The sequence below is a fragment of the Vombatus ursinus genome, unplaced genomic scaffold (assembly GCF_900497805.2).
Source record: "Vombatus ursinus unplaced genomic scaffold, bare-nosed wombat genome assembly UNPS02014786.1, whole genome shotgun sequence".
NCBI lineage: Eukaryota > Metazoa > Chordata > Mammalia > Diprotodontia > Vombatidae > Vombatus > Vombatus ursinus.
Window position 1 is genome coordinate 44,677,132 of NW_020954564.1, and position 24,294 is coordinate 44,701,425.

The following is a 24,294-nucleotide window of genomic DNA, read 5'->3' on the forward strand; positions in this document are numbered from 1 at the left end:
CTCATGTAGGAAGTGGCACTTGAATTAAGGAAGTTAAGGATTCAGAGGCAAAGATGGGAAGAGAATGCATTCCAGGAATGAGGATGCAAAGCTATGGAGAAATGAAATGCTTTGTCCAGTATGGGGAGCAGCAAGGTTAGTTTGGCAGGACCAGAGTGTGTAAAGGTGAATAATGTTGTAATAAGGATGGAAAAGTAGACTGGAGATAGATTAATGGGCTTTACGTGCCAAAGAAGAACAAGAGTTTGTATTTTATCCTAGAGGAAATAGGAAGTCGCTGGCGATATACGAGCAGGGGAATGATATGTTCAGACCTGTGCTTTAGGATATCACTTTGGCAGCTGGGTAGAGGATGTCTGGAAGAGGGGAGAGTTCTGATGAGGGGAGATTAATTAGGAGGCTACTGAAATATAATCTGACACTCAATCGCTTCTCTCAGAGATTGACAAGATGCCTTAACCCACCAAGTTCTACCGTACCATAAGTATATAGAAATAACAGGAAACTTCAGTATTTAACAAGAATGAAAATAAATTTTACTTCCACTACACTTACTGTACATACATGTTTTCACTTTTGGCACATCCATGGAGAATCCATATATCTGGATCAGAAAAAAGTACTCAAATTATTTTAACATCAATCTTTGAAAGTCAGCCTTAGTTACATGAAAAAAATTTATCACTAAGAAAAATCACAACTATACATGTACAGTACTAAGGTAAAAAAAAAAAAAGTAGGTTAATATTGCCATGACAAAAAAAGATATTACCAAGACAAAGTAAAAAGAGTAATGATATCTAGAACACATTCAATGTCTTTCATAAATTGTGTATTTCCAGCAAATGCTGTTTCTTATTGGTTACATAATCATACTGATGATAAAAATATTTGATGTTTGTATTAAATATAGATACCACAGCTAATTTAGTATTCATTTCCAAAGTATGTGAACCAGTAATTCAAATAGGTAAAATTTATTCTCAAATGGAAATAAATTAAAATATATTAAAAACATTACATGGGCACAATTACTTTTTATTCCAGTGAAAGAAGTGTTTATATATTTTTATCTATATATGTGTGTGTGTCAACATATAAAACACAAACACACATGTAGGGGTGTGTATATATATTACATATACAAATGTGTGTTTATAAAAATCAACTTTAATATAACCCTGCGTATTCCTTTGGTGGCACAAGTAGGCTGCAGCATATTCACAATGATGATCTGTGCCCAAGAACTAGTATAAAAGATATTAATAAGGATTAGAAAAGGAGGTTGGCAAAATGTAGCAAGAATGAGAAAGGAGAGATGGACAGAATGCACAAGTGCTGCAATGTTATCCATGAATAATAATTTTTAAAAAAGATGATGATACCTGGTATGTTAAGTTGATCCTTTACGAAAGATTGATATAAAGATAAAGCCAATCATAACGGATGAAAAAGTATGAATGAGTTGCCCTTTGGACAAGTGGAGAGAATATTCATATTGAAATAAATGATATGCTGAATAATTTCTCTGGAGGTAACAAATTTTTTATACACAAGGAATATTATTTCATAATTTCAACCAGATAGCTGACTTATTGTTTGGTTTAGAAAAAGTTGTATAATTTGTAAAGGTAACCAATGTATTTATCCTTCTTGGGAAAAGATTCATCACACTTGCTTTCATCTACAGGACAAATAGTTCTTAAAAGTGATTCTAAAATGAACCAAGAATGGCAAGGTCCCACATTTATTTTCTTCTAATGGTCACCAAGATAAGAGTACAAGTAAAATATGATTGCTGTTCCTGTGTGAAGCACTAACAATGCAAATTCAATGAAAAACCTGAAAAAACCATTGAGTTCTTTCTGCCCCTTTAGCCAAGAATCAGTTAACAATATTAACCAAGAACCTATATTCATAACACTTCATAAAGCACCAAATAGGCTGGCTATGAAAATCAGCTAGTTATTTTGGTAAGGGTATTTAAGGCAGAATAGAACTCCATCAACCATTCCATTAACTCCAACAACTTTTAAGAATAGATATTACAAAAACATTAATATGCCAGTACATCAAAAAATCAGATAAACATAGGAAGGAGAGAATACGGAATTACAAAGGAGTATTTCTGCAGAACTCAAGATAATGGATTATAATATCCAAGTCTCCAAAGCAAGTGTGTATTACTATTAATCATAGTCTATTTTGACTTTTGTGATGATGTCAAGGTTTGCCCTTTCACCACTACTTCTCCCATGCACAGAAGTCAAGTGCTTTTTGAGGGCAGATTTGTGCTTGAAGTCCATGTCACAACAGTGGCATTTATAGGGCCGGTCTCCACTGTGAATGTTCAAGTGGTCCTGAAGAGTGCTCTTGGCAGTAAATGTCTTTAAACACACAGAACACTGAAATGGTCGTATGCCCATGTGTCCTCGGATGTGCCGGTTAAGATTTTTCTTCTGGGTAAATGTTTTTCCACATTGCAAACACAAGAACAGCTTGTGCATTTTGAGATGGCGTAGATAGTTTTCAAGATGAAGAAATCCTCGTGGACACTTGGGGCACTGGTGTCGCCAGGAATAACCCTCTTCTAGACTTTGAAGCCCATTTGTTACACCAACACTGCCTTCTGTACTTTCACCAATAAACCCTTGGAAGTGATTCCCAGGAACTTCTGTCATCCTACTTTCCACTGTAGAATTAATCAGTGAATGCTGTGTTTCTGGAAAATATATATTTGTTTTAGAAGAGGTACAAGGCTGTGAAAACTGCTCACTTTCTACAGTGGGCACATTGATGGAATCCATTCGGAAGATGCAAATTTCATCATCTTTATATCCTATTTCAACTGTTGAAATCTCTGATGTTTTCATATCTTTTTTGTCCAATATTAAGCCCTGTATAGTAGGCTGCAAAGCATTGTCTTTTTCTTGCTTAACTTGCATGTCCAAGTTCACAGGGCTGTCTTCAGAAATCTCAATTATTTCACAGTCTCTCTCTAAATTTTCATCTTCATCCTTTAGTTCTGGATAAGAGGAATGACATGTCTCAGCACCCTCACTATTGTTCTTCATAGAAGAATCTATTTCCAAATACTTGGACAAAGCTTCTGTGCACTTCTCCACAATATGTACCATTTGAAGGTAACTTGCAGCAGTCAAATATTTCAAAAGCTCTTTCCTTTTAACCTCCAGTGCACCAGTATAACAAGAGAGCAATAACTTTCTGCCAATCTCTGCGCTCTGCAAGATGGTAATTCTGACCTGCTTTGACTGGTTGAGTAAAAATTGATCTCTCATGAAAGTAGAGCAAGCAGCAAAAATCACCTTGTGTCCCTGGAATTCTGTATCATTGATATAGATGGATACATCGCAAAATAAATTCTGCTGTCTCAAGAGATTCATTTTCTGTAGGACCGCATCACCTTGCTGCTCAAACTGGAAGTGCAGGACATCAGATTCAGCAGCCATGGTCACACTTATTAAGAAAAACAAAACATAAATGTTATAGGGGGAGATGTAGTTCCAACTTAAAGACTGCTTTAAATTACTACAGTTTAAAAAGAATCATTTGGGTTAGAAGTCAGGTCTAGATGTTGGCAGATATTTTGGTACTACCTTGCTATGTGATCTTGGATGAGTTGTAGAATCATAAATTTTTAGAAATGAGGGGGAGGGAGGACCTTTGGGAGGTCATTTAGTCCAATTTCTACCTGAAGCCCAAAACACAACATTCATGAAAGGCAGGCACTCTAAATCACCTGCCTGAAAAGTGATCAGCCAGCTTTCTCTTGAACACTTCCAGCAAATAGCTTACTACCTCACAATACAACCTATTCTATGGTTAGACAATCGTTAAGTTCCTCCTCATATTATGCCAAAATTAAACCAAAACCTACCTCCCTAAAAATTACACTCACAAGCCTTGCTTTCCATTTTGTTCTTTGGAGTCTAGTGGAAATCTAAGCCCTCTTCTATGATATGTGACTAATATTTGAAAAGAGTTATTCATGTCCCCTACCCCAAGTTGGCTCTTCTCCGAGTAAAATATCTCTCCTACCTAAGATGTTTCACCTTTCCTGTCTTCAGTTTATTCACCAGTAAGAAGAAAAGGTTGGACTAAATGAAATGTAAGGTGCTGTTGGTACAACGCAAACCCCAAATTCATTCAAAAAAGGATGTGAAGTTGACACCCAGACAACTTCCCTAAAAAAGTCTAAACTAAATGATTCTTTGGAACTCTAAAGTTCGGTGGCCCAATCTAGTTAGAGAAGCAGACTGACACAGTGGAAGGAGCCCTGGGCTGAAAGTTAAGAGACCTGAAGAGAAATACGATTCTCTCCCTCATTTGCTCAATCACCAACAAATCTTCGTGAACTCTCTGGGTCTGTTTCCTCATCTATCAAATAAAAGAGTTGGAACAGATCGTCTGTAAAGTCCTTATGAATAACCTTAATGGAGACTATAATCCCTGCCAGCCTCATAAGGCTGTGGTGAAAGAAGCTGTTGTCATCCTATGGGCTCTTCCCCCTTGCCAAGGTGTCCATCCCCAGGGTCCCTCCCTCCCTCTCCGGCCCTTCCTCTCCAAACCCCGGCAGTGGGAAACTGGGAAAAGCCTCGAGTCCAGACCCCGACCTCTGCCCACCGTCAGTCCTGAGCTGACCCGAGCTTCCCACCGTCCACACTCACGCGCTGCGGCCGCGCACCAACGGGAAACTGCACCCTCCAAGGTGAGGCCCCCTCGGGCAACAGCAGAGAAGACTGCAGCGGCTGCCCACTCCGGAAGTTTGGCCCAATCTGGGACAAAACCCTTCCGGGGTAAGCCGACTTCACCCTCCGCTGGCCGCTCCACCCAATTCAGCATCGGCTGCAACGGCAGGACAGAGAGGTGAGCGGCGAACCGGAAGCACATCCCTACGGCCATCCTTCCCACCCCAAAGACTGACCTGCACGCAACTGTTTGGCCCCTACCTACTTCCGGCGAGCCCCCGGTAGTGGTTGCTAAAGGTCGTTTTTATCTCGCCTTACTTTCTCGTCTCCTTCACAATTTAGGGAATGCTACTCGAGGTAGCTGGTGAGCTGCAGGAAGAGCGCTCTTTACTGCGCCCAGTCATAAGCAGAGAGAGCTTAGTTGCTCGCATAAATTGCCAGTAGTTCTTAGTCCGGACATCTGAGTTTCAGATGAGCCTCTTCACAGAATTTCAGTTTCCTTATCTGAAAAATTTGGAGGGAACTAGTCCACGACCCTTAGAGATGAAGAAAATAAGGCCCCAAAAGAGTATCTCATATGTGTCCTGCTGTGTCCTAAGGCTCCTTCCAGTTATAACATTCCAGATTCCAACATTCATTGTGAAGCACTAGACCTAATAGCAACATTTTTCTTGGGAGTCAGAAATCTCCCCTAGATAAAAGACAAATGTTGGAGGGGCTGCGGGAAAGCAGATACATTATTGCACTGTTTGGTGACATTGCGAATTAGTCCAACCATTCTGAATTATGCCCCAATAGTTACCATACTGTAAACCCTTTGACCCGGTGATAACCACTACTAACCATATACTCCAAAGAGATCAAATGAGGATGAAAAGGTATACGTACAAAATAATTCATAGCTGCTCTTACTGTAGTTGCAAAAAACTATAAGGGAATGCCCATCAACTGGGGAAAGGCTGAACAAATTTGGGTAATGAAATACTACTGTGGTAAAAGAAAATGACAAAAGAGATGGTTCAAAAAAGATTAGTATAAATTAATATAGTGTGAAATAAGCAGAACCGGAACGATTTACAAAGTAACAAAAACTTATGAAGTCAAACAATTTTGAAAGACTAAAGAACTCTGATCAATGCAATGACCAACCACAATTCCAGGAGACCAATGATAATATGTGCTACCTACATTCTGACAGAAAGGAATGGATTCCAGGTTTTGAAATAGTTATATACATGTATATGCATACGCATGCACACGTGTATACATACACACATATATTTGGATAAGCTATTGGAATTTGTTTTGCTTCATGCATGTTTGTTACAAGCATTTTTTTTTTCAATTAGGGGAAGCACAGTTAGAAAATAGCTGTTAATAAAAGTATATGGAAAGGCAGATACATAGATAGATGGAAGAAATAAATTAGAAATCCTCAGTTGCAGTCCTAGCTGTATCCTCAGTTGCAGTCCTAGCTGTAACATTGACTAGCTGTGTGAACTTGAGTAGATCACTTCATCAGAATGAACTAGATTCCTCATAAAGTCCAAGAATATTATCAGGCCTCTCCCACAAGAGCTAAAGTCAATTTCAAAATTAGCATAACAATACAGACAGAACAAAAACGTAAATGAAAAATGCTTATTGGCAAAATTATGACATGCAGTTAGTTGGATACACAGATGCTACATGCAAATGAATGACCTGGGATCACAGCTAAACAGGAAAAGAATAGGTTGTATTTCATTCTGAAAGTGTGCAGGACTTTCAACAGTTCCAAGCTGATCTCTAACACAAAAACTCATCTCTTAAATACCAATATCAGGGATGGGGAGGAACCTTGAGGCCACAGGTTCCCCACCCCTGACCAATATTTTCCTAGTGATGCTAGGTAGCTATGAATCATGTAACAACCCAACTGCAAAACAACAACAACAACAACAAAATAGCTAAAATTGTAGGAGGCTCCAAAGACAAAAAAAAAAGTGCAAGCAGAATGCAGTACATTACCAACAATGACTGGAAAAAGAAGTGGCATGAAAGGTTTCTTCTAGGGCATTTTTAACTGGAAAAGGTGAGCCAGTCAGTGATATAGCAACAGTAAAAAGATAATAAATGAACACACAGTGCTACTCTGGTAGCTACATCTCCCACCAATATCCAACTGTACTATATAGATCTAGGATAATGAAGTACCCCAAGAGTAGTATGCAGAATAAAAACACAGCTCAGTAGGATCAAAAATCAAGACTAAAGGGAGATCAAGTCAAGAAAAACAAGATTATAAAACAGGAGATGGGGAGAAATTCCAGAGACATGCAGCCCCAAGTCACAAAGATCCTATTTTGATCATTGTGACCCCTCCCCAACCCAGTAGCACACAGCTTTTGAGAGTCAAAAAAATCATTTCAAGGATGACGTAGCTTTTCCTCTGATCTAGCAAGTCTCTCAGCTACTATGGACTACTATTATCAGGACCTACGACAAGCCTCTTATAAGGGATGCTCCAATAGACATGGGTGGTTGAGGGAAGGGGAGCAGTCACAATGTTTTATTTACTAAATGCAAAAGTACCACTGGGTCTAAGATGATTCTTAGTAAAGATATAGTTAGACACTGTTCACTGGGAAGCAAATCTGGAACCTAAAGTCCTTTAACTGTAATCCACTAAAACATTACAAGATCTAAAGCAGAGATTTTCAGTCTTTTTTTTTTTTTTTTTTTTTTTTTGCTGTCATGGACCCCTCTGGAAGTTTGGTAAAGTCTATAAATCCCTTCTCGGAATGTCTTTAAAAACCACAATACATATGTCTACAAATAAAGTCAATTATATTTAAAGTTTTCAAAATACATATTTTTTAAAGTTTGTGGACCCTAGGTTTGGAAAGGAAGACCTCCATGAGTTAGATAAGATTGTACGGAAGGGAATATCCACACCATCTACAATTCACAGCTGTATCAAAGTGAGAGTTTACTATTATGGTATATCAAGATCTTTTTTTTGTCCCAATCTTATCAAGTTTACTAAATATCCCAACTTTTGCATTATTCACAGATTTAATGCCTACCCATTTTACCTTGATCCAAGACAAAAATAAGAATAAATACAAAGAGATCAAGATCTTACCTGTTCCACTAGGGACGTTTATCCAAAACATCATTGGACCTATTAAGCACCAATTGGGGAGGTGGGGCCAGGGGGAAGGGGGGGATTCAAACAGTTCCAAACCCACCTAATTATACAATCATCCAACCCTGTTCCCTAGACAACCACAATCCCAATGATTGATTTCTCCCCCACGTCATTAGCCCTTTGCAGGTACTTAATAATATCACTTCTCCTCTCCAGGCCTGCAGCTTCCCCACCTGAGTAAAGTGGTCTAGATCAGTGATGTCAAACTCAAAATAGAAACAGGGATCACTAATACTTGCATAAGAATCTCTGACAATAGTAAATTGATTTAGTTTTAAAATGTAGTATAACCTATATATTCACCGTATTTTTGTTAAATATTTTCAAATTACATTTTAGTCTGGTTTAGCTGCAGGCCACATGAAAGGGTTGCATGTTAGACACCCCTGATTTAGATGATCTCTAAGGTCCCTCATATTTCTAAACCCAATGATTTATGAATATGTCTTTTGGTTGTAAGTCACTATTAGATTGTAAGTTCCTCAAGAGGGAGTTGTGTTCTTTTTCAGCCTTTGGAGCTCTCATCAAGGACAGACAATTGGACATATCAGGTGCTTAATGTATATTATTTCCTATCACTTCACCAATCTGGTCATTAACACCTTCAGATCAGTAACTTTAATTCATAATTACTTCCCCTCTTTGGCTGTGCCTCCATTAATCCTAACTAATTGGAGGGAACTTTATGTTCTCAAAAATTATGCCAACAAATTACAAACTTTGGCTGGCCCACCAAGCAGAAAGGCTATGAGTGTCTACATCTGAAAAACAAACTGAAGAGGTCGACACCAAAGAATTAGCCATCAGATAAGAGATTCAATTTTCAAAAAGTTACCAAGATTATCTACAAAGGAGTATTGGAGGGAGAATACTACCTATTCCAATGCAATCCTAGACCTTTTAAATTATTTCCTAAGTGTTAGTTGTGAACTTAGACTTTAATTCTTAATTAGCTCCCCTATTTAGCTGTGAATGAGAGCCCTAGCTCTCATAATCTGGAATCAACTTCTAAAATACAGGAGTTCTACAATTTTGAAATCATTTGGACTAGTAACTTGCTAACTTTTCTAGCAAATAAGTATTTTAGACTTTTGTCCCAAAAGTGACACCATCCTATACATAAAGAATGTAAGACTTACCTCCACTGGCATTCGAGGATTTCAGAAGAAAATGGGAGAATGAAGCAAGCGACTGACACCAGGGTTTTAGTTGTCACACTTTTATTAAGGAAACTTCCTCATAATAGGTGAAGAGGTAGTTCATAGTCAGTATGTGTAACATACAACAAGTTTAGGACAGCTGTTCATTAGCTGAAAGTAGACAATGGAAGAAGGTACTTCGCTATGTATTTGACAGTAGTGAAAAGGTGAAACTAGTCTCAGAGGAATGCCCTATTTATACAGCTTCTAATGAAAAATTTTTTAAGGAATGAAACCCATATCTGATTTACCTTTCCAGATATTAGTCACTTCAACTACGTGCTTGAGGTTTAAATTTTTTTAATTTTAAACTGTAGTGCTAAACTTAACAGGATTCCTTCTTCCTTTTTGTGCTTTATAGCGTTACAACATCAAAGATCTGTAAAATTCTAATGCTGAGTGAATAAAAAATGTTAAAGTCTTTCTACCACAAGAATTCCAAATAGTTTTCTATGTCATTCAGTAGTCTGGTCAAATTTCAATACAAACTAGGAAACCTACATACTTGAAAAAATCAAGTTCTAGCTAAAATAGCAAATTTAATATAGCTTCATTAAACTTAAGAAAATCTCACAGAAATGAAAGGGGCTTCCTCTCCAGCTAAAAATTAGAGGAGAGTTCAGTCCCTTTAGTGATTTTTTTTGCAAAGAAGTGTGAACTAAAGGTTTTCCTAGGAGGAAATAACGATGGTAAATAAAGCCAAAGTGTCAGACATTTATATTTAAGTGCTCTTAATAATCCAAGGTAGTTTTCTTCATCATTTCTTGTTGTTAAGACAGAGACCACATGAGGCAACTGTGGTATAATAGAGAAAAAACTGGCCTAGGTAGGAGTCAAGATGTGGATTTTAGTACCTGTCACTGAGTCCACCACTAAGAAACTTGGAGACCCTGGGAAGTCCCAGTTCTGCCATTAATCAGTCAAATGACATTGACAAGTTACCTTCCTAGGCCTCTGTTTACTCCTCTGAAAAATGAAGGGGCTGGACTGGCCCTAATATGTTATGTTTTCTGATAAAAACCCAGAAAGTCTAGTCCTTAGTAAAAGCGCTACATCTAAAGTTGAACTCTTGCCTATTCAGTCAACTCAATAAGAAAAAGACATCACAAGAATGACAGCACAGCTTTCAGTTAATGAACTAAGTCTCCTGGCTATGCCATGTAATTTTCCTATAATTAAATAATGCTCAAAGTAACATAAAACAAAATGGTTTAAATATCCTGTTGTAACTTCTCATTGTTGCATAGCATTGGTACCTTCAGTTAGACTTTGTAAATTATATTGTCAGGGAGCAGCTACATCACAATCTACTTATTAACCAGGTTTAAGTGCTTACTGGCTCTACCCTTCAACACATTTTGCATTTAAATTGTTTACCAAATAGCATGGGAAAGTATTTTTAAATGATATTGATTAATTTAATGTTTCCAATTAGATTCACAAAAGACAGCATCCAACATACCAACCACAGGAATTCCCTCAAACCAGCTAAGTTTCTTTACATGCACTCAAAAAGATAAAATATTTTTAAAAATTTGATGGAAATTGACACAATCTGCTTTGGAAACAGTGCTTGGGTTTATTCCCCATTTGACTCCCTCCCACCCCATAGTCTTACTACTTGCCAAAAGGGAGGAGCAAAACAGCAAACAAGCCCATTGCTTGTTTGAGCAATTCATCTCACTACTTTGTAAGAACAGAATATTGTTCAAACCACATCTTTTCAACCAGAAAAGAACTTCTAAATGAGAATGAATCCCTATGTGATGGTTAGCTAGTAAACACTGGACTGTTTCCTGGCCTAAAACCCAGCAGTGATTTAAAGAGGAAACATAAAACCTCCAGTTAGCATGTCATGCTTTATCTTTAATATCGAATAGTTTAGTTATTAATAAAGCCTTGAGGAACATATGGAGTAAAAGCTCTGTTCTAAATGACAATGGTAAGTTATTTCCCACCCTGTAAATCAGTTTCCTCATCTACAAGGAATTGAACTAGTTTATCTCTAAGGTCTCTTTCAGCTCTAACATTCTATGATTCTATGACTACCTAAATCTAATTCAGATGTTATATAACAGCTAAGACTCCAAAATATTATTCAAGAGGCAAAGGGAAAAAAATCTGTACAGATAGATTGACTTGGTGCTAGTGGATCTGTTGCAGGTATGGAGATAAGATTGGACACCTTGAAGAGAAAAACCTGATTACAATATGTGCCTCTTGTGATTCATTAAGAATTTTTTTCAGTCATTTTAGGTAAGGAAGTACATTATGACTACAGAAAAGTGCACGTACAATTTATGGAGATTTCAGTGTCTGTTCTACAAAGTATTGGACAGTGTACTTTTCTTATCAAATTCACTATGAATTTGGCTCACCTGACATAAAGTAAATCAACTACCAAGTAGCCTTTATATTTTCATTATTTTTCCAAAAGATCATTACTCTCCAATACATTGATTAAGTAGGCCATTTATTGTCCTGGCTTTAAGAAAATCAACAGACAACACCATTGTTAGATGCAACTGGCCTGTAATATTCTAATTGAAAAACCAAAGGCTTCCACTCTGTTACACAGTGATTTCAACTGCTGTATTTTATATGTGATTATAATGGTATTAATGGTGATCTCTACTTGTGCAGGCAGATGTGGCTGAAAAAAACCAATGTGTATTACCTGATCCATGTGAATAAGTTAGAGAACAGAAATCAAGTATTAATACTGTTTAAAAGTATATAAAATGAACTAAATATACTTCATGTAAACAACTTCAAGATGAACTCAAATGGAGTTTGTGGAGGAAAAAAGATGTTTAACAAAAACAAATGAATTTAACCACTGAGCAGCCAGTGGTTCATTCTATCAGAGGTCAAGGGTAAAACATTAAAATCAGTTTTGTTTTGTTTTTAAATCTCAGCCACTTTTGTTTAAAATCTACAGTGTTTTTCATTTCTCCTAACACAGCATCTATTGATGGAAAGTAGTTGAGGTTAATTTGTTATTACCATGCCCCACAAAAAACCCAGAAATGGGACCAGCCAAAACAGGAGTTAATGTGATCAACCTGCAGTGTAGTAATTCTCAAGAAAGAAAAACATATACTTATGGGAAGAAAATTCATCACCAAAAATAGGGCTAAAAGGTAGTAAAAACACCTTGAAGCAGCAACTTACCAGGTGCTTTCATTGAGCCCCAACCATATACACCACTCAAATTAACCAAAATGCTCCCCACTCCCCCCCCCCCAAGATACAGACTTAACTGTTCTTCATGCTCTCTTGGTCAACCATTAGTTATGTGTATAACTCTACTTAATTAACACAGGTACCATCACTCCTTATAGTCAGTACAGCCTGGGCCAGTTTACCTGCATCTAATACCTGGGATGCATCAGGTGGCTGCTGGCACCCTTTAGTTTCTGTGACTGTGGTACAAGCAAAAGAATCAAAATCCACTGTGAGGTCTTGCACATTTCTTTCATTAGCATTATCAAAGCTGTTTTTACCATGCAGCTGCTTCAGGTGTTTCCTCAAAACTGGTTTATGTGCAAAAACCATGTCACAATAGTTACATTTATGGGGCTTATCTCCACTATGAAGGTTAAGGTGATCCTGTAAGGAGCACTTCTGAGAGAAGGTTTTCCCACAGATTTTACACTGGAAAGGTTTGATGCCTGCGTGTACTCGCATATGTCGGTGGAGGTTGCCTTTCTGAGTGAAAGTCTTTCCGCAGAGTAAACACATAAAGAGTTTATGCATTTTTAAGTGGTTGGCATAGTTCTCTAGATGACGGAACACCCTGGTACACTTTGGGCACTGGTGATGCCACTGAAGGCCTTTGTCTACACCACGATTATTAGGACCAAATAAGTCTTTAGAGGCCATAATGATGTTATCACTACCTGCATAAGAAAGGGCATAATTGTGGAGATGGTTTTGTTCAATTTCATTTACTCTGTTTTCCACAGTTGAATTAATTAAGGAGTGCTGGGGTTCTGAGGAATGTAAAGCAGTTGGTTCAGAAGAAATAAATTGATTTTGATCTTTTTTATTCCTAACTTCTGAAACCTCTCCAATTGATTCTACTTTAACAATCTGAATGTCACTGTCCTCCATGTCCATACTATCCTCAGAGGGCTGAATACAGGGGGAGTCCTGCTCCTGTGAGTCTCTGTCATCTACCTGCTGTTCTTTTGACTCTGAAGAATCACTCTGCTGTTCACATTCCTCTTTGCCCTCCAAGGGCTGCTTGGGTTTTATAAACTTCCAAAGGGCCTGTGTGCATCGTTCTACAATGTGGCTCATCTGAAGAAAGCTTGCGGCTGTCAAATAATTTACCAGTTCCATCTCAGGAAATTCCAGAATGCCACTATAACAGGATAGCAGCAATTGTCTCCCCACTTCTGAACTCTGCAATATGGAAATCTTTATTTCTCTGGAATCATTCAGTAAAAACTGGTCTCTTAGGAAGGGTGAGCCTGCAGCAAACACAATTTTATGTCCCTGAACCTCAATATCATCTATGTGAACTGCGACGTCACAAAACTTATTTTCTTCTCTTAACTTGTTCATTTTTTGTAACATTGAATCTCCATAATTTTCAAACTTGAAGCGAAGGAGATCTGATCCTTCAGACATTGTGGCAGACCTAAAGGGCGGAAATGTAGAGATGTTGAGATAGGAAAAAAAAAAAAGTCAAAGATGTAAGAAACCTGGGCTTCATTTGCCAAAAAAAATTTATTTTTACCTCTTTGCTTTTAAGGAAATGTTCCTGGAAAGAAGACAGATATCTAAGGCAATTGAAAAATTATCCTTCATAAACAGTGTAAAATGTACTTTGGAGTGAATAAACCAATAGCTCAACACTTCTCTTTGGTCAACACTTAATACATAAGAATTGCAAATCATTTGTCAATCCAGATACATTTTTTCTATCTTCAAATAAAAATTCAATCAGGTTTTAATAACAAACTGGAATGAACCCAAACAAGCTGGGATGAATTGTCTACTGAGTTAGATTTTACTTAGAACTAAGAACTACAGCTCAAGGTTATAATGTTCTCCTCAAGGTATGCCAAAAACTTCCAAAGATGATTGCTTCTCATAAGAACAAAAAGAAAAATCTCATTGATTTACCTCCTAAAATATTGCAAACAATTTGATTGCCCCATCCCTGGACAGATGACAAGATGTCAAGAATGTAAAAGGACAGAAACATTAAAAAAACAAAAAAGTAAAAAATAAATTAAATGGTTTCTAGGAAAGTGATAATTCCAGTTACAGAGAAATGGGGGGGGGGGGGCAGTGTAGGAAAGGTAAAAGACAGAACCTACATACTAGGTTTTCCAAAAGTTTCAGTGGAGTTTAAAGCTTTTAATATCAATTCTCTGTTGTGCAGAAAGAATAGCAAGGTTTGGCTCATTAAGAGCTAGCTTTTAAAAACTTAAAACTCCACTGAATTTTCTGAAATACCATGTATATAACATATAAATATATATATATATAAATTTAAAGAGACTATATAAAAGTGTATACAATACCTTGCAAACAATCTAAGTAATAAATACTCAGTTCAGATATCAAAGGGTGTTAGATGGTATGGAAAAGAAAATACAGTATTTGTGCAAAGAGAACCCTTTACAAAATCTCAATTCTAACAAGACAGTTGGTGACAGTTTATAGAGGAAAAAAAATCCCCAAAATAAGAAAGATGAGAAATCATTTCTGTCATGTACTTTTAATTTTTAAATATTTCATTTATTTAATGTCTATTCTGGAAACATTTTAGCACCAATTCTAATTTAGCATCAAAAGTTATAAAGCAACAGTAATTTTCAATAGCAAAAACAAAGCTGGCACTCCTTTTGAGAGTTTACTTATTCCAGACTCCATTGGCTCTTACCATTGTCTAGCCCAGAACAATAATTCCCTCTGTGGAATCATTAGGGAAAGCTAATTGCTGCAAATCATTCAAATATTGCAGGTTGAACACTCTTGGGAACTAGACAGATAGATCCAATCTCCCTCTGATGGTTTAAGATGAAAAATAGGCAAGTGCTATCATTTGGTTTATATTAATTGGTTTTATGAAAATTATCTTCTTAAAAGCAATATGAATATTTTAAAGACAATCAACTTTGAAAATCTTGAGAAATCTGATCAACACAATGACCAAATACAATTTCAGAGGACTGATGATAAAACAGGCCATCCACCTCCCAATAGAGAGATGATGGACTAAAAGTGCAGATGAAGATTTTTTTAAAATATGGCCAATGAAGAAATTTTCTTTGTTTGACTATACATGTCTGCAATAAAGGATTTTGTTTTTCTTGCTTTCAATAGAGGGGGAAAGAGAAAATGATGTGTGGGGAGAAGGCAGATTGTCATTTTTTAAAAAACAACTTAATTTTAAATAAGTAAATAAATCAGTGTATGCCTTTCTTTAAAAACAAACAAAATAACCAACGTGAGTTATCTCAAATACTCCCCAAAAAGGGCAAATATGTTGACCATAGTTTTGGTGAGGCTTAAGCTCACATTTGTGTATTACACATTAAGTTTCCCCAAGCCTATTCTAGCAAATAATGACTTTTGTATTAAATCTCATTCATTCATTTTACAGGAATTTATTAAATGCCTTTTGTATGCTGAGCATTGAGCTAGAAATTGGAAATATAAAGATAAAAGTAAAACTGTACCTACCCTCAAAGAGCTTATGTCCGATGTGAGGAGAATGAGCCTTGGGACAACATACATAGACAAATACAAAACAGATACAAAGTAACTTCGAGGGGAAGGGTTCTTACAAATGGACTTCTAGCAGAAGGTGATACTTGAACTGATCTCTGAAGGAAGCTAAGACCTCTAAGGAACCGAGGTGAATTGGTCTTGCAGTCCAGGTATAAGGACAATCTATGCAAAGGCACAGAGACAGGAGATTCAATGTTGTGTCTGGAGAATTGCAAATAGGTCAGACAGGCTGTAATATTGAGTGAATGTGGGAGAGTAACAGGCAACAAGCCTAGAAAAGTGGACTGCTGCCAGATTGTAAAGGGTTTTATAAGCCAAATAAAAAAGTTCTTAGAGGCAAGGTGGTACCAACTGCTGCTTCCTGAGCTGAGAACTGAAACTGCCAGACCTGTGTTTTAGCAATATCACATTGGTTTCTCTTAGAGAACAGATTAGAAAAGGGGGAGACTGGAGTCTGTGAGACCAATTGGGAATGTACTGCAAAATCCAGGCAAGAAGTAATGCAGAAGTATGATGGTGGCTGGGTGAGTAGAGGGAAGGGGACAAATGCAAGAGTTATTGTAGAAGTAGCACTAACTGCAAATTTGTGAATGTGCACTTAATAAGTTCTTAAAAGTTGACTGGAAGGGATACCAACACCTCCAGGCAACTGGAAGGATGGGGGTATCCTCAAAAGAAATAGGAAAATGAGAAAGACGGAAACTTGAAGGGGTAGATATTCGGGAAGGGGAGTGGTGTCAAATAATGATTTCTATTTAAGACAAATTCAGTTTGTTCTGACTAAGCGACACCCAGTTGGAGATATCAAACAGGCAATTGGTGGTATAGGGCTGGACTTAAAGAGAAAAATTAAAGATAAGTACATAGATTTGGGAATTTTCTATGGAGGCACTAGTTGATGAGATCACTAAAAGGAAGTATACAGAAGAAGGCCCAGGCTAAAGCCCTGGGGTATATAATCATGAAAAGGGATGATGTGTAGTCATCATCGGTCAACAAAGGAGGCTCAGAAGAAACAACCAGATGGGTAGGAAGAAATCCAAGAGAGACCTGTGCCATTAAGACCTAGGGAGGAAAGCAGGGTCAATAGTGTCAAATGCTACAATAGTTGAGAGGGATGAGGACTGAGAAAAAGCTCTCAGATTTTATGATTAAGAAATCATTGGGGAATTAGATTCAAACTAACATCTCATACCATATATCATTATGAGTTTCAAATGAAAATATGACAAATACAAAAAGCCACAAACAAATTAGAGATGTAAAGAAGATACCTTTCACAAATATAGATGAAAAAGATTTCCTGACAAAACAAAGGACAGAAGATTACAGCAGATAAATGAAAAACTTTGATTACAATAAATTTGAAAAGCTTCTGCACAAAATTAATGCCATTAAAATTATAAGGGAAATACTGAACTGGAGAAAGTTATCTTTAGAGCAAGTTACTCTGAAATCCAAGATATATAAGGAACTGATTCAAATATATAGGAACAAGAACTATTCCCTAGGAGTTAAAATGTCAAAGGATATGAAGAAACAAAGTTATCAAAGTAAGAAATCCAAGCTAACAGCCATATGAAAAGCTCCAAATCACTAATAATAAGAGAAATGGCAAATTAAAACAATACGGAGGTTCCACCTTACATCTAACAGATTGGCAAAGATGACAAAAAAGGAAAATAATTGTTTCAGGAGCTGTGGGAGGGTAAGCGCATAAATAAACTGCTGGTGGAGCCATGAACTGGTTAAGCAATTCTGGAATGCAATTGGGAATTATGCCCCCAAAGTCACTAACTCTCCATCCCTTCTGACCCAGTAATACCACTACTAGGCTTATACCCCAAAGAGATCAAAGAAAGAAGGAAACAACTACTGTACATAAATACTTATAGCAGCACTTTTTATTGTGGCAAAGAACTAGAGAAAGTGGGGGAAAGAGAGGCATCTGGGGGAGCAGGAGAGAGAATGGGAGGGTAAGTGCCTATCAATTAGGGAACAGGTAAACAAATTATGATATATGAATGTAATGGAATATCATTGTGCTATAGATATGAATTGAAGAGAAAAGACGATTAGAACAGATTCAGTGGGGAATGGGATGAACAATTAAAAGTAAAGTAATAAGGATCCAGGTCAGATTATATAACATAAAACTGGAGTGATTCCAATCAGTACAATTGTGATTTTCTTCAGAAGAATTCAGCAGCAGGGTATAGGAGCTGGAAAGGCAGGTGGTAGAAGTAGTAAAGTTGGGCTTTAGAAAGGTGGTGACTGGATAAGAGAATTTAAGCATAAACAACTGTGAACAAGTTAACTGTAAGTGTCAAAATTTTGAAGGTAAGAAAGTAAATCCAAAGCAGCAATGACTGCCTGGAAAAGCAAGGAGGGTTGTAATGTCTACAGGCTACAGTAAGGATAGAGACTGGGATTAGAAGGAGTAAGGAACAGGGAGAGATTTTAGGACAACTGGTTAGATAAAAGAATTTGAAAGTTCTGGATTGTGAAGATGGTAGCACCTGTGTTAAGATCAAAGGTATGATCAGTCCTATGTGTGGCTAGGGGTAGAGTGAAGGTGCAACTTATGAGAGCTGAGGAAGTTGATGAACTACAAAGTAAGGAACGATATTTGAGGGAATATTCATACTTTGTTGTTCCTATCTTATTATATGTCTGCCATGTCTTTTTAACTAGAGGCCAAGAATGATGTCCCACACTTTCTAGCACTGGACCGAGTGCAGTAAATAATCAAGAAATACTTGTTTATCATTCAGTTCATTTCCATAATTATATACATCTAATATTTTAAAGGCCTCCAATGGCTCATTGTGGTGTGCAACTAACACTAAATTTTCAAAGGCAATACAGCCCAAACTCTGGCAGGTCTCAATGACTGTTTATCTGTTGCCCAAGAATCATTTTAGAAAAGTTCAGAAAAAGCTCATTTCTTGCTAGTCAGCCATACCAACTCATGAAGACTATCTTATGAAAGGTTATAATCCATCAGTACAATAAGTACTTGAGATACTATGATATAGTGGGAATGATATAACATTTGAAGTTAGATGACCTGGCTTTAGAATTGGAAGGAACCTTAAAGATAATCAACTCCAACCTATCCCATGGCCAGTTTTGTGTGTTGGAAGGGGAGTTGGGGGTGGGTGGGAGTAGAAAGGAGATGAGGTCAAGGATGGGTAAGTGTCTTGTTCAAGGTGACACACTCAGTGATCAAGTTGGGATCAGAACCCAAGTCTGACTCCTAGTTCAAGACTCTTTTTCTTCAGACCATTTTACTTCACAGAAGAAAGAAGTTCTTAGAACATAACTGCCTCATTGTTTACTGTGAAAAACAGAATGCTGGCCTGCAGTCATACAAAACATATACTCAAAGAAGGATAAAAGCCCAGGAAAAAAGCTGAAAAGGCTTCTCTACCATATGGTAGACTGACATTCTGCACATAACAACAGGATCTATTTAAAGTCCAGCAATTGTCCAATTCCCAACATGCTGTAATAATAATGTCCAAAGGCCAGAACCTTATAGGATTACCTACCTAACTGGCCAGTTAAAGCAACAGATGGTTTGACAGAAGACGATGAAATTTTAATAAACACTGTACCAAACTAGTTTCCTGGAAAAGGGAAACATTATTTTTATAAGAAAATGTAATCTGTCTATTTCAACTGAAAGGAAAAGAGTGGGGTTGGAAGTATGGGAATCTAAATCAGTTTTTCTACTGAAGGACTCACTGGCTAAAAGACAGTAACAAAGTGGCTTAAACACCAAAACTAAGAATAGGACAGAGGTATAACTCATAAAAGAGAAACCTTGCTATGCCCCCAACTTACAGATTTTGCAGTGATATTAGAGTTAATTTCATCTGTGCCTAAAACTAATTTCCTTAACTGATTTTCCAAAATCTCTCCTGAACCAAATGTCTTCCCCATTACAATTTTTTTTTTTAAATCCAATATCCAACAATATGTGATTTGGAATCTTGGCCTTCTCTTTCTTAAGCAATACAGATGGATAAGCAAAAAGTCCAGACCAGGGGTGGGGAACCTGTGGCCTCAAGGCCACAAGGCCTAGTCTAGAGCATTGATTCCTGAAATTATTAGCAAATACCATGAGAGGAAGGTCCATTTCTTATACTACTACTGTATTCCTCACAAAGCTGAGGTCTTTAAAAAGAGTAGGCAGTTCAATACTTGCTGACTGACAAGTATTTTCCAAACAGGGAAACTGATAGAAAAAGCAACAGATTTGGAATCAATGGTGCTAGAGTTCAAATCTTGCATTGTTACTAGTTATGTCACTTTATGGCTCTATACTTCAATTTCCTCATCTGTAAAATAAAGTGTTTGAACTAAACTGAAGTCGCTTCCAATTCCAAATCCTATGATTTTAAATATTACAGTTCCCATTAGGGAATAACATACAAAACAGCATAAACACACATTTTGCTTAACAGTTTTCAAAGTACTTTCCTTCTGTAGTATTTTATTTGTTTACTAGAACAACTCTGAGATATTAATGTGCATTTTGCAGATGAGAAAAATGACTCTCAAAAAAACTAAATGATTTGTCCAAGGTCACATGAGTGTTTTTAACTCACTGGAACTAGAACCTCAGCAGTCCTTTGACTTAGTCCAACTTCACAGTATAGCTTCTTTAAAGCTTGGAATGTCTTTTCTTAGATATTATTATTACAAAAATACTCTCCACTTCAGGTAATTTTTTATCATACTCTATAATTAGATTATTCTTATATTTATTACCAACAATACTGAAAATTCTCATTTATGAAAAAAAAAGAATTATTCTAAAATAGCCCAATGAGTTTCCTAGAGCAGCATTTACTTTCTTCTATTTGGCCCATATTGTCTTCTTAGCTTAAGCTCCAGTCTTTTCCAGACCTCTTCCTTTCTCCTTCAATCCTTACACCTCTGTAGACAGTTTGAGACATTATACAACCTCTTTGTTTTACATAAAATATGAGGAAACTGAGGGCCAGGGTGATATGAAGTGCATTGCCCAAGGTCACACAATTAGTGACAGAAAGGCAGTCATGCAAACCCCACTCCTCTGCCTCCAAACCTAGCATACTCTCTATTATACCTGACTATTTATGTTCTACCTCTAATATATCTGTTATGGTTATGCTCAATGCCTTTCCACAACTGAGTCCACCTAAACAAACACTCCCTTTTATATCCCCTTCTGCTGGAAGCCTCAACTGTAACAGAACCATTTGTACATTAAGAGTTCCTCTTCTGCCTAACCATAACATGACTCACCCATACAACACACCCACTTAGAAACTTTATGAAAACTTCTAAATGTTCAATCTGAAAGTAAGAAATGGAAACAGGTGGGTCTTTGAAAGACAATTTGACTTCTTGTAACCACTGCTAAGTAATAATGTATAAATAAAGATACCCTTTTCTCACTGTAGTAACAAAGGTCCATTCTCCACCCTCAAAACTTTGGATGCTCACTGTATTTCAGAGTCAGCGTTAGAATGAGTGTAATGGACATTCAAGTATGATGCACCAATTTACAAAAACCTCAGCCAATTACAAACACAGTAAGAGGACATCAAGAATATTAATACTTAAGATTTGGCTTTTATAACTGCAGAAAAAGGGTTGTTATATATCCCAGGATGAAAATGGTGTCACCCTAACCCACCACTTCCACCGCCACCGCTGCCTCCGGCAGCCCGCAGATGCTCTTTAAACCCTGGAGCCCAAGAAGCTGGACAAGTTTCGCACTTCCAGGGGCCTATCCCTCCCTTCGGCTCGTAACCTCTCCCACTGGTTTCTAAGAGGAAATCCCAGTCTAACAGACAATCCGGACTGGCACTGCTACTTGCCACCTTCGTCACCTGCTAAAACTGAGGGCTGTGGCTTGATTTGCTCCCAGAGATGGAATGGGGAGGGCGGAGGAGAGGGGGCGGTACCTCACCGGAACTCGGGACCTGAGTCTGGAGGGGCTGGTAAAGTCTGCCGGCAGCTGCCACACGGAGAGAAAGAGCCGGCGGGCCGGAGCCCCTCCACACCTACCGGGCCAGCGCAGCTTGCCCCCACTGCTCCCTGCCCGCCGGACTCCGGGGAGTGCTATGCTGCCTTTCACCGAGAGTTAAATAGGAGGAAGTGCCTGGACCAGGAGGGGAGCCCGGGAGGTGGGACCGCGCGGGAAAGCGGCAGCCTCAGTGTTCGGCCCTTGCGGCCACCCGGAGCCGCTCCGTCCTGTTCCCTCAGCCCAGTCCCCCGCCCCAGCCTAGAAACCCACCTAGGGACCTGCAAGGGAGGGAGCGGTTGCGGTGGCCAAATAGGGACCCCCTAGGCCCCGCCCCCTCAAGGCCCCGCCCCACACCCACGCCCCCCTCGCCCAGTCCCGCACTTACCAACTTAGAGTAGCCGAGGCTGGGATCCCGCACTGCCTGGAGCTCCGGCCCCTCGGGGGCTCCGGGGGGGAAAGGGAGGGGGAGGGGACTGCGGCCAAAGGGGGGAGGGGATACGGACCGGAAGCGGAAAGGGAGCCTTTGAACTCCCGAGAATGCTTCCAGGTTTTAGTGACGGGTTCGTTCGTATCTCCAGCCAATCAGGACTTCGGGAGAGGAGTGCGGACCCGAAATGACATTTGTGCAAGCTGGGATTGAGTGGGGGGGCGGTATGCGTAGCTATTACTTTGCCCCTGCTGATGGGGGGGGGTAGAAGCTCCTCAACCCCAGGGCCTGGGGAGAAAGCAAGCCACTCTCCTCCCAGAAAGTGCTCCCCCTCTTCCTCCCCAGAAGGGCTTTAAGTCATTTCTCCCTTCTCCACTTCCAGTCTTCCTCTTCGGAGTTCCTCTTCCCTCCTCCATCCCATTCGCATTCTAAGCTTTCTTTTATCCAGTTTTCTTTTGTGCCCTAGACCAGGTGTTGTGAAAGATATACTCTGTGTCCTGTTTGTTCTTTTGCTTCCTAAAAGGCGTGTTGAGTCTGGCTGTGCTTGGCATAGCAAATCAACCCCCGCGAAACCATTGTGCATTGTGCACTTCTACTTTGAACTCCGCCCCCTTTGACCTGCCAGCCCTCCTCTATTTTCTCGTGTGTGTGTGTGTGTGTGTGTGTGTGTGTGTGTTTCTTTCTCGTAGTTTTTCCCTTTGGTTCTAATTCTTCTTTACAACATGACTAACTTGGAAATGTTTAAAAAATAAATAAATAAACTGTAGGGGCACAAAAACAAAATAGAAACAGTCCCCACTATAAGGGAACTTACATTCTACTCATATCCTGTTACAAGGGGTCCATTCCAAGTGCCCTAGTATAACAAATTACTTCTAAGAAGAGGCAATGTGGAATAGTGAAAATACTTCCTATTTCTATAGTGCTTTAGTAGTATTAGCCCCATTTTACATGAGGAAATGAGATCTCCTTGAGTTGAAGTAAACTCTTTTATAACCTGGTTCCAGCCTATCTTTCCCGACTAAAACAACTTTACAAACGTTGGTCCAGCCAAACTGGAATAAATGCTATGACTCACACAAAGCATTGCATCTCTAGCCTCTGTGCGTTAATAAATCCTTGTTGTTGACTGACCTGCTGACAGGCGGTTCCCACTGCTGGTCCCTCCCCATTTCCACCTTTTGAGACATTATACCATCTTTCAAAGCTCAGTTCAAGTGCCACCGCCTAAGCACAAGGCGTCCTCCTATCTTGATCCCAACAGTTGCTGGTGTCCCCCACCCCAGCCATTACCATGTATTTACTTACTTTGTATATATTTGTTTTTTTTTTTTTTTTGTATTTGCTTACATGAATGATGTTGTTTCCCCTATAAAATGTAAACTCCTTGAGGGAAGTAGTGTTTTGTCTTTCTATCTCCAGTACCTGGTACACAAGTGCTTATGGTGATGCAGCTAAGTGTCGAGGACTGGAACCTAGGCCATCTGACACCCAATTCCTTTCATCCCCCCTTACACCATTGTGACTGCAAAGACCTGGGTTCTAATACAAATCTACTACTTACTATCTGTGAGAACGTGGGGAAGTCAAGTAACCGAATTACCGTCTCTGGGCCTTAGTTTCCACCTCTGTAAAACAAGGGGATTGGATTCCATGAACTAGATCTAGGGTGCCTCGAAGCTATAAATCTCCCATCCTTAGTTCCCGGTTTCCCTTTAAAGTCCCGACCCAGAATGGCCCAGCTTAGCTTCCTGGATCTACCAGTTCCAGCCCCAGGTGCTGGTAAGAATGTACGCAGGCGCAGCGGCTTCGACAGTTGGGGAACCTGGACGGAATCCGGAGTGGGGAGACCCAGGACTGCGTGCCGCATCTCCTAACCAATAGGAACCGTCAGCCCGAGTGTGTGGCCAATGGGATAACACGAGAGGCTGCACGAAGGACGGAAGGAGTGCAGTTCACGTGACGCGGGAGGGGCTAGGGGCGGGGCA

At 38.8% G+C, this 24,294-nt stretch overlaps 2 protein-coding genes across 5 annotated transcripts; both read right to left on the bottom strand.

Annotated features, from left to right (window-relative positions):
- Positions 1-513: 513 nt before the first annotated feature.
- LOC114047180 (zinc finger and BTB domain-containing protein 6-like) lies at positions 514-12,495 on the bottom strand. 4 transcript variants are annotated; one of them, XM_027867984.1, is made up of 2 exons: positions 12,470-12,495; positions 514-3,477 (listed from the first exon to the last, which is right to left on the bottom strand). In XM_027867984.1, exon 2 carries the CDS (start codon positions 3,468-3,470, stop codon positions 2,190-2,192), a length of 1,281 nt encoding a protein of 426 aa, XP_027723785.1. In that variant the 5' UTR covers positions 3,471-3,477; positions 12,470-12,495; the 3' UTR covers positions 514-2,189. The 4 variants fall into 4 exon arrangements, with proteins under 4 accessions (XP_027723785.1, XP_027723782.1, XP_027723784.1 ...); XM_027867981.1 differs by lacking the exon at positions 12,470-12,495 and adding an exon at positions 4,689-4,788; XM_027867983.1 differs by lacking the exon at positions 12,470-12,495 and adding an exon at positions 4,645-4,729.
- LOC114047179 (zinc finger and BTB domain-containing protein 26) lies at positions 9,106-22,337 on the bottom strand. The gene is made up of 2 exons (XM_027867980.1): positions 22,265-22,337; positions 9,106-13,749 (listed from the first exon to the last, which is right to left on the bottom strand). The coding sequence occupies exon 2, from the start codon at positions 13,737-13,739 to the stop codon at positions 12,414-12,416; it is 1,326 nt and encodes a 441-aa protein (XP_027723781.1). The 5' UTR covers positions 13,740-13,749; positions 22,265-22,337; the 3' UTR covers positions 9,106-12,413.
- Positions 22,338-24,294: the final 1,957 nt, after the last annotated feature.

Coding starts and splice junctions, on each gene's coding strand:
- LOC114047180 (XM_027867984.1), bottom strand. CDS start 3,470: ATGGCTGCTGAATCTGATGTCCTGCACTTCCAGTTTGAGCAGCAAGGT.
- LOC114047179 (XM_027867980.1), bottom strand. CDS start 13,739: ATGTCTGAAGGATCAGATCTCCTTCGCTTCAAGTTTGAAAATTATGGA.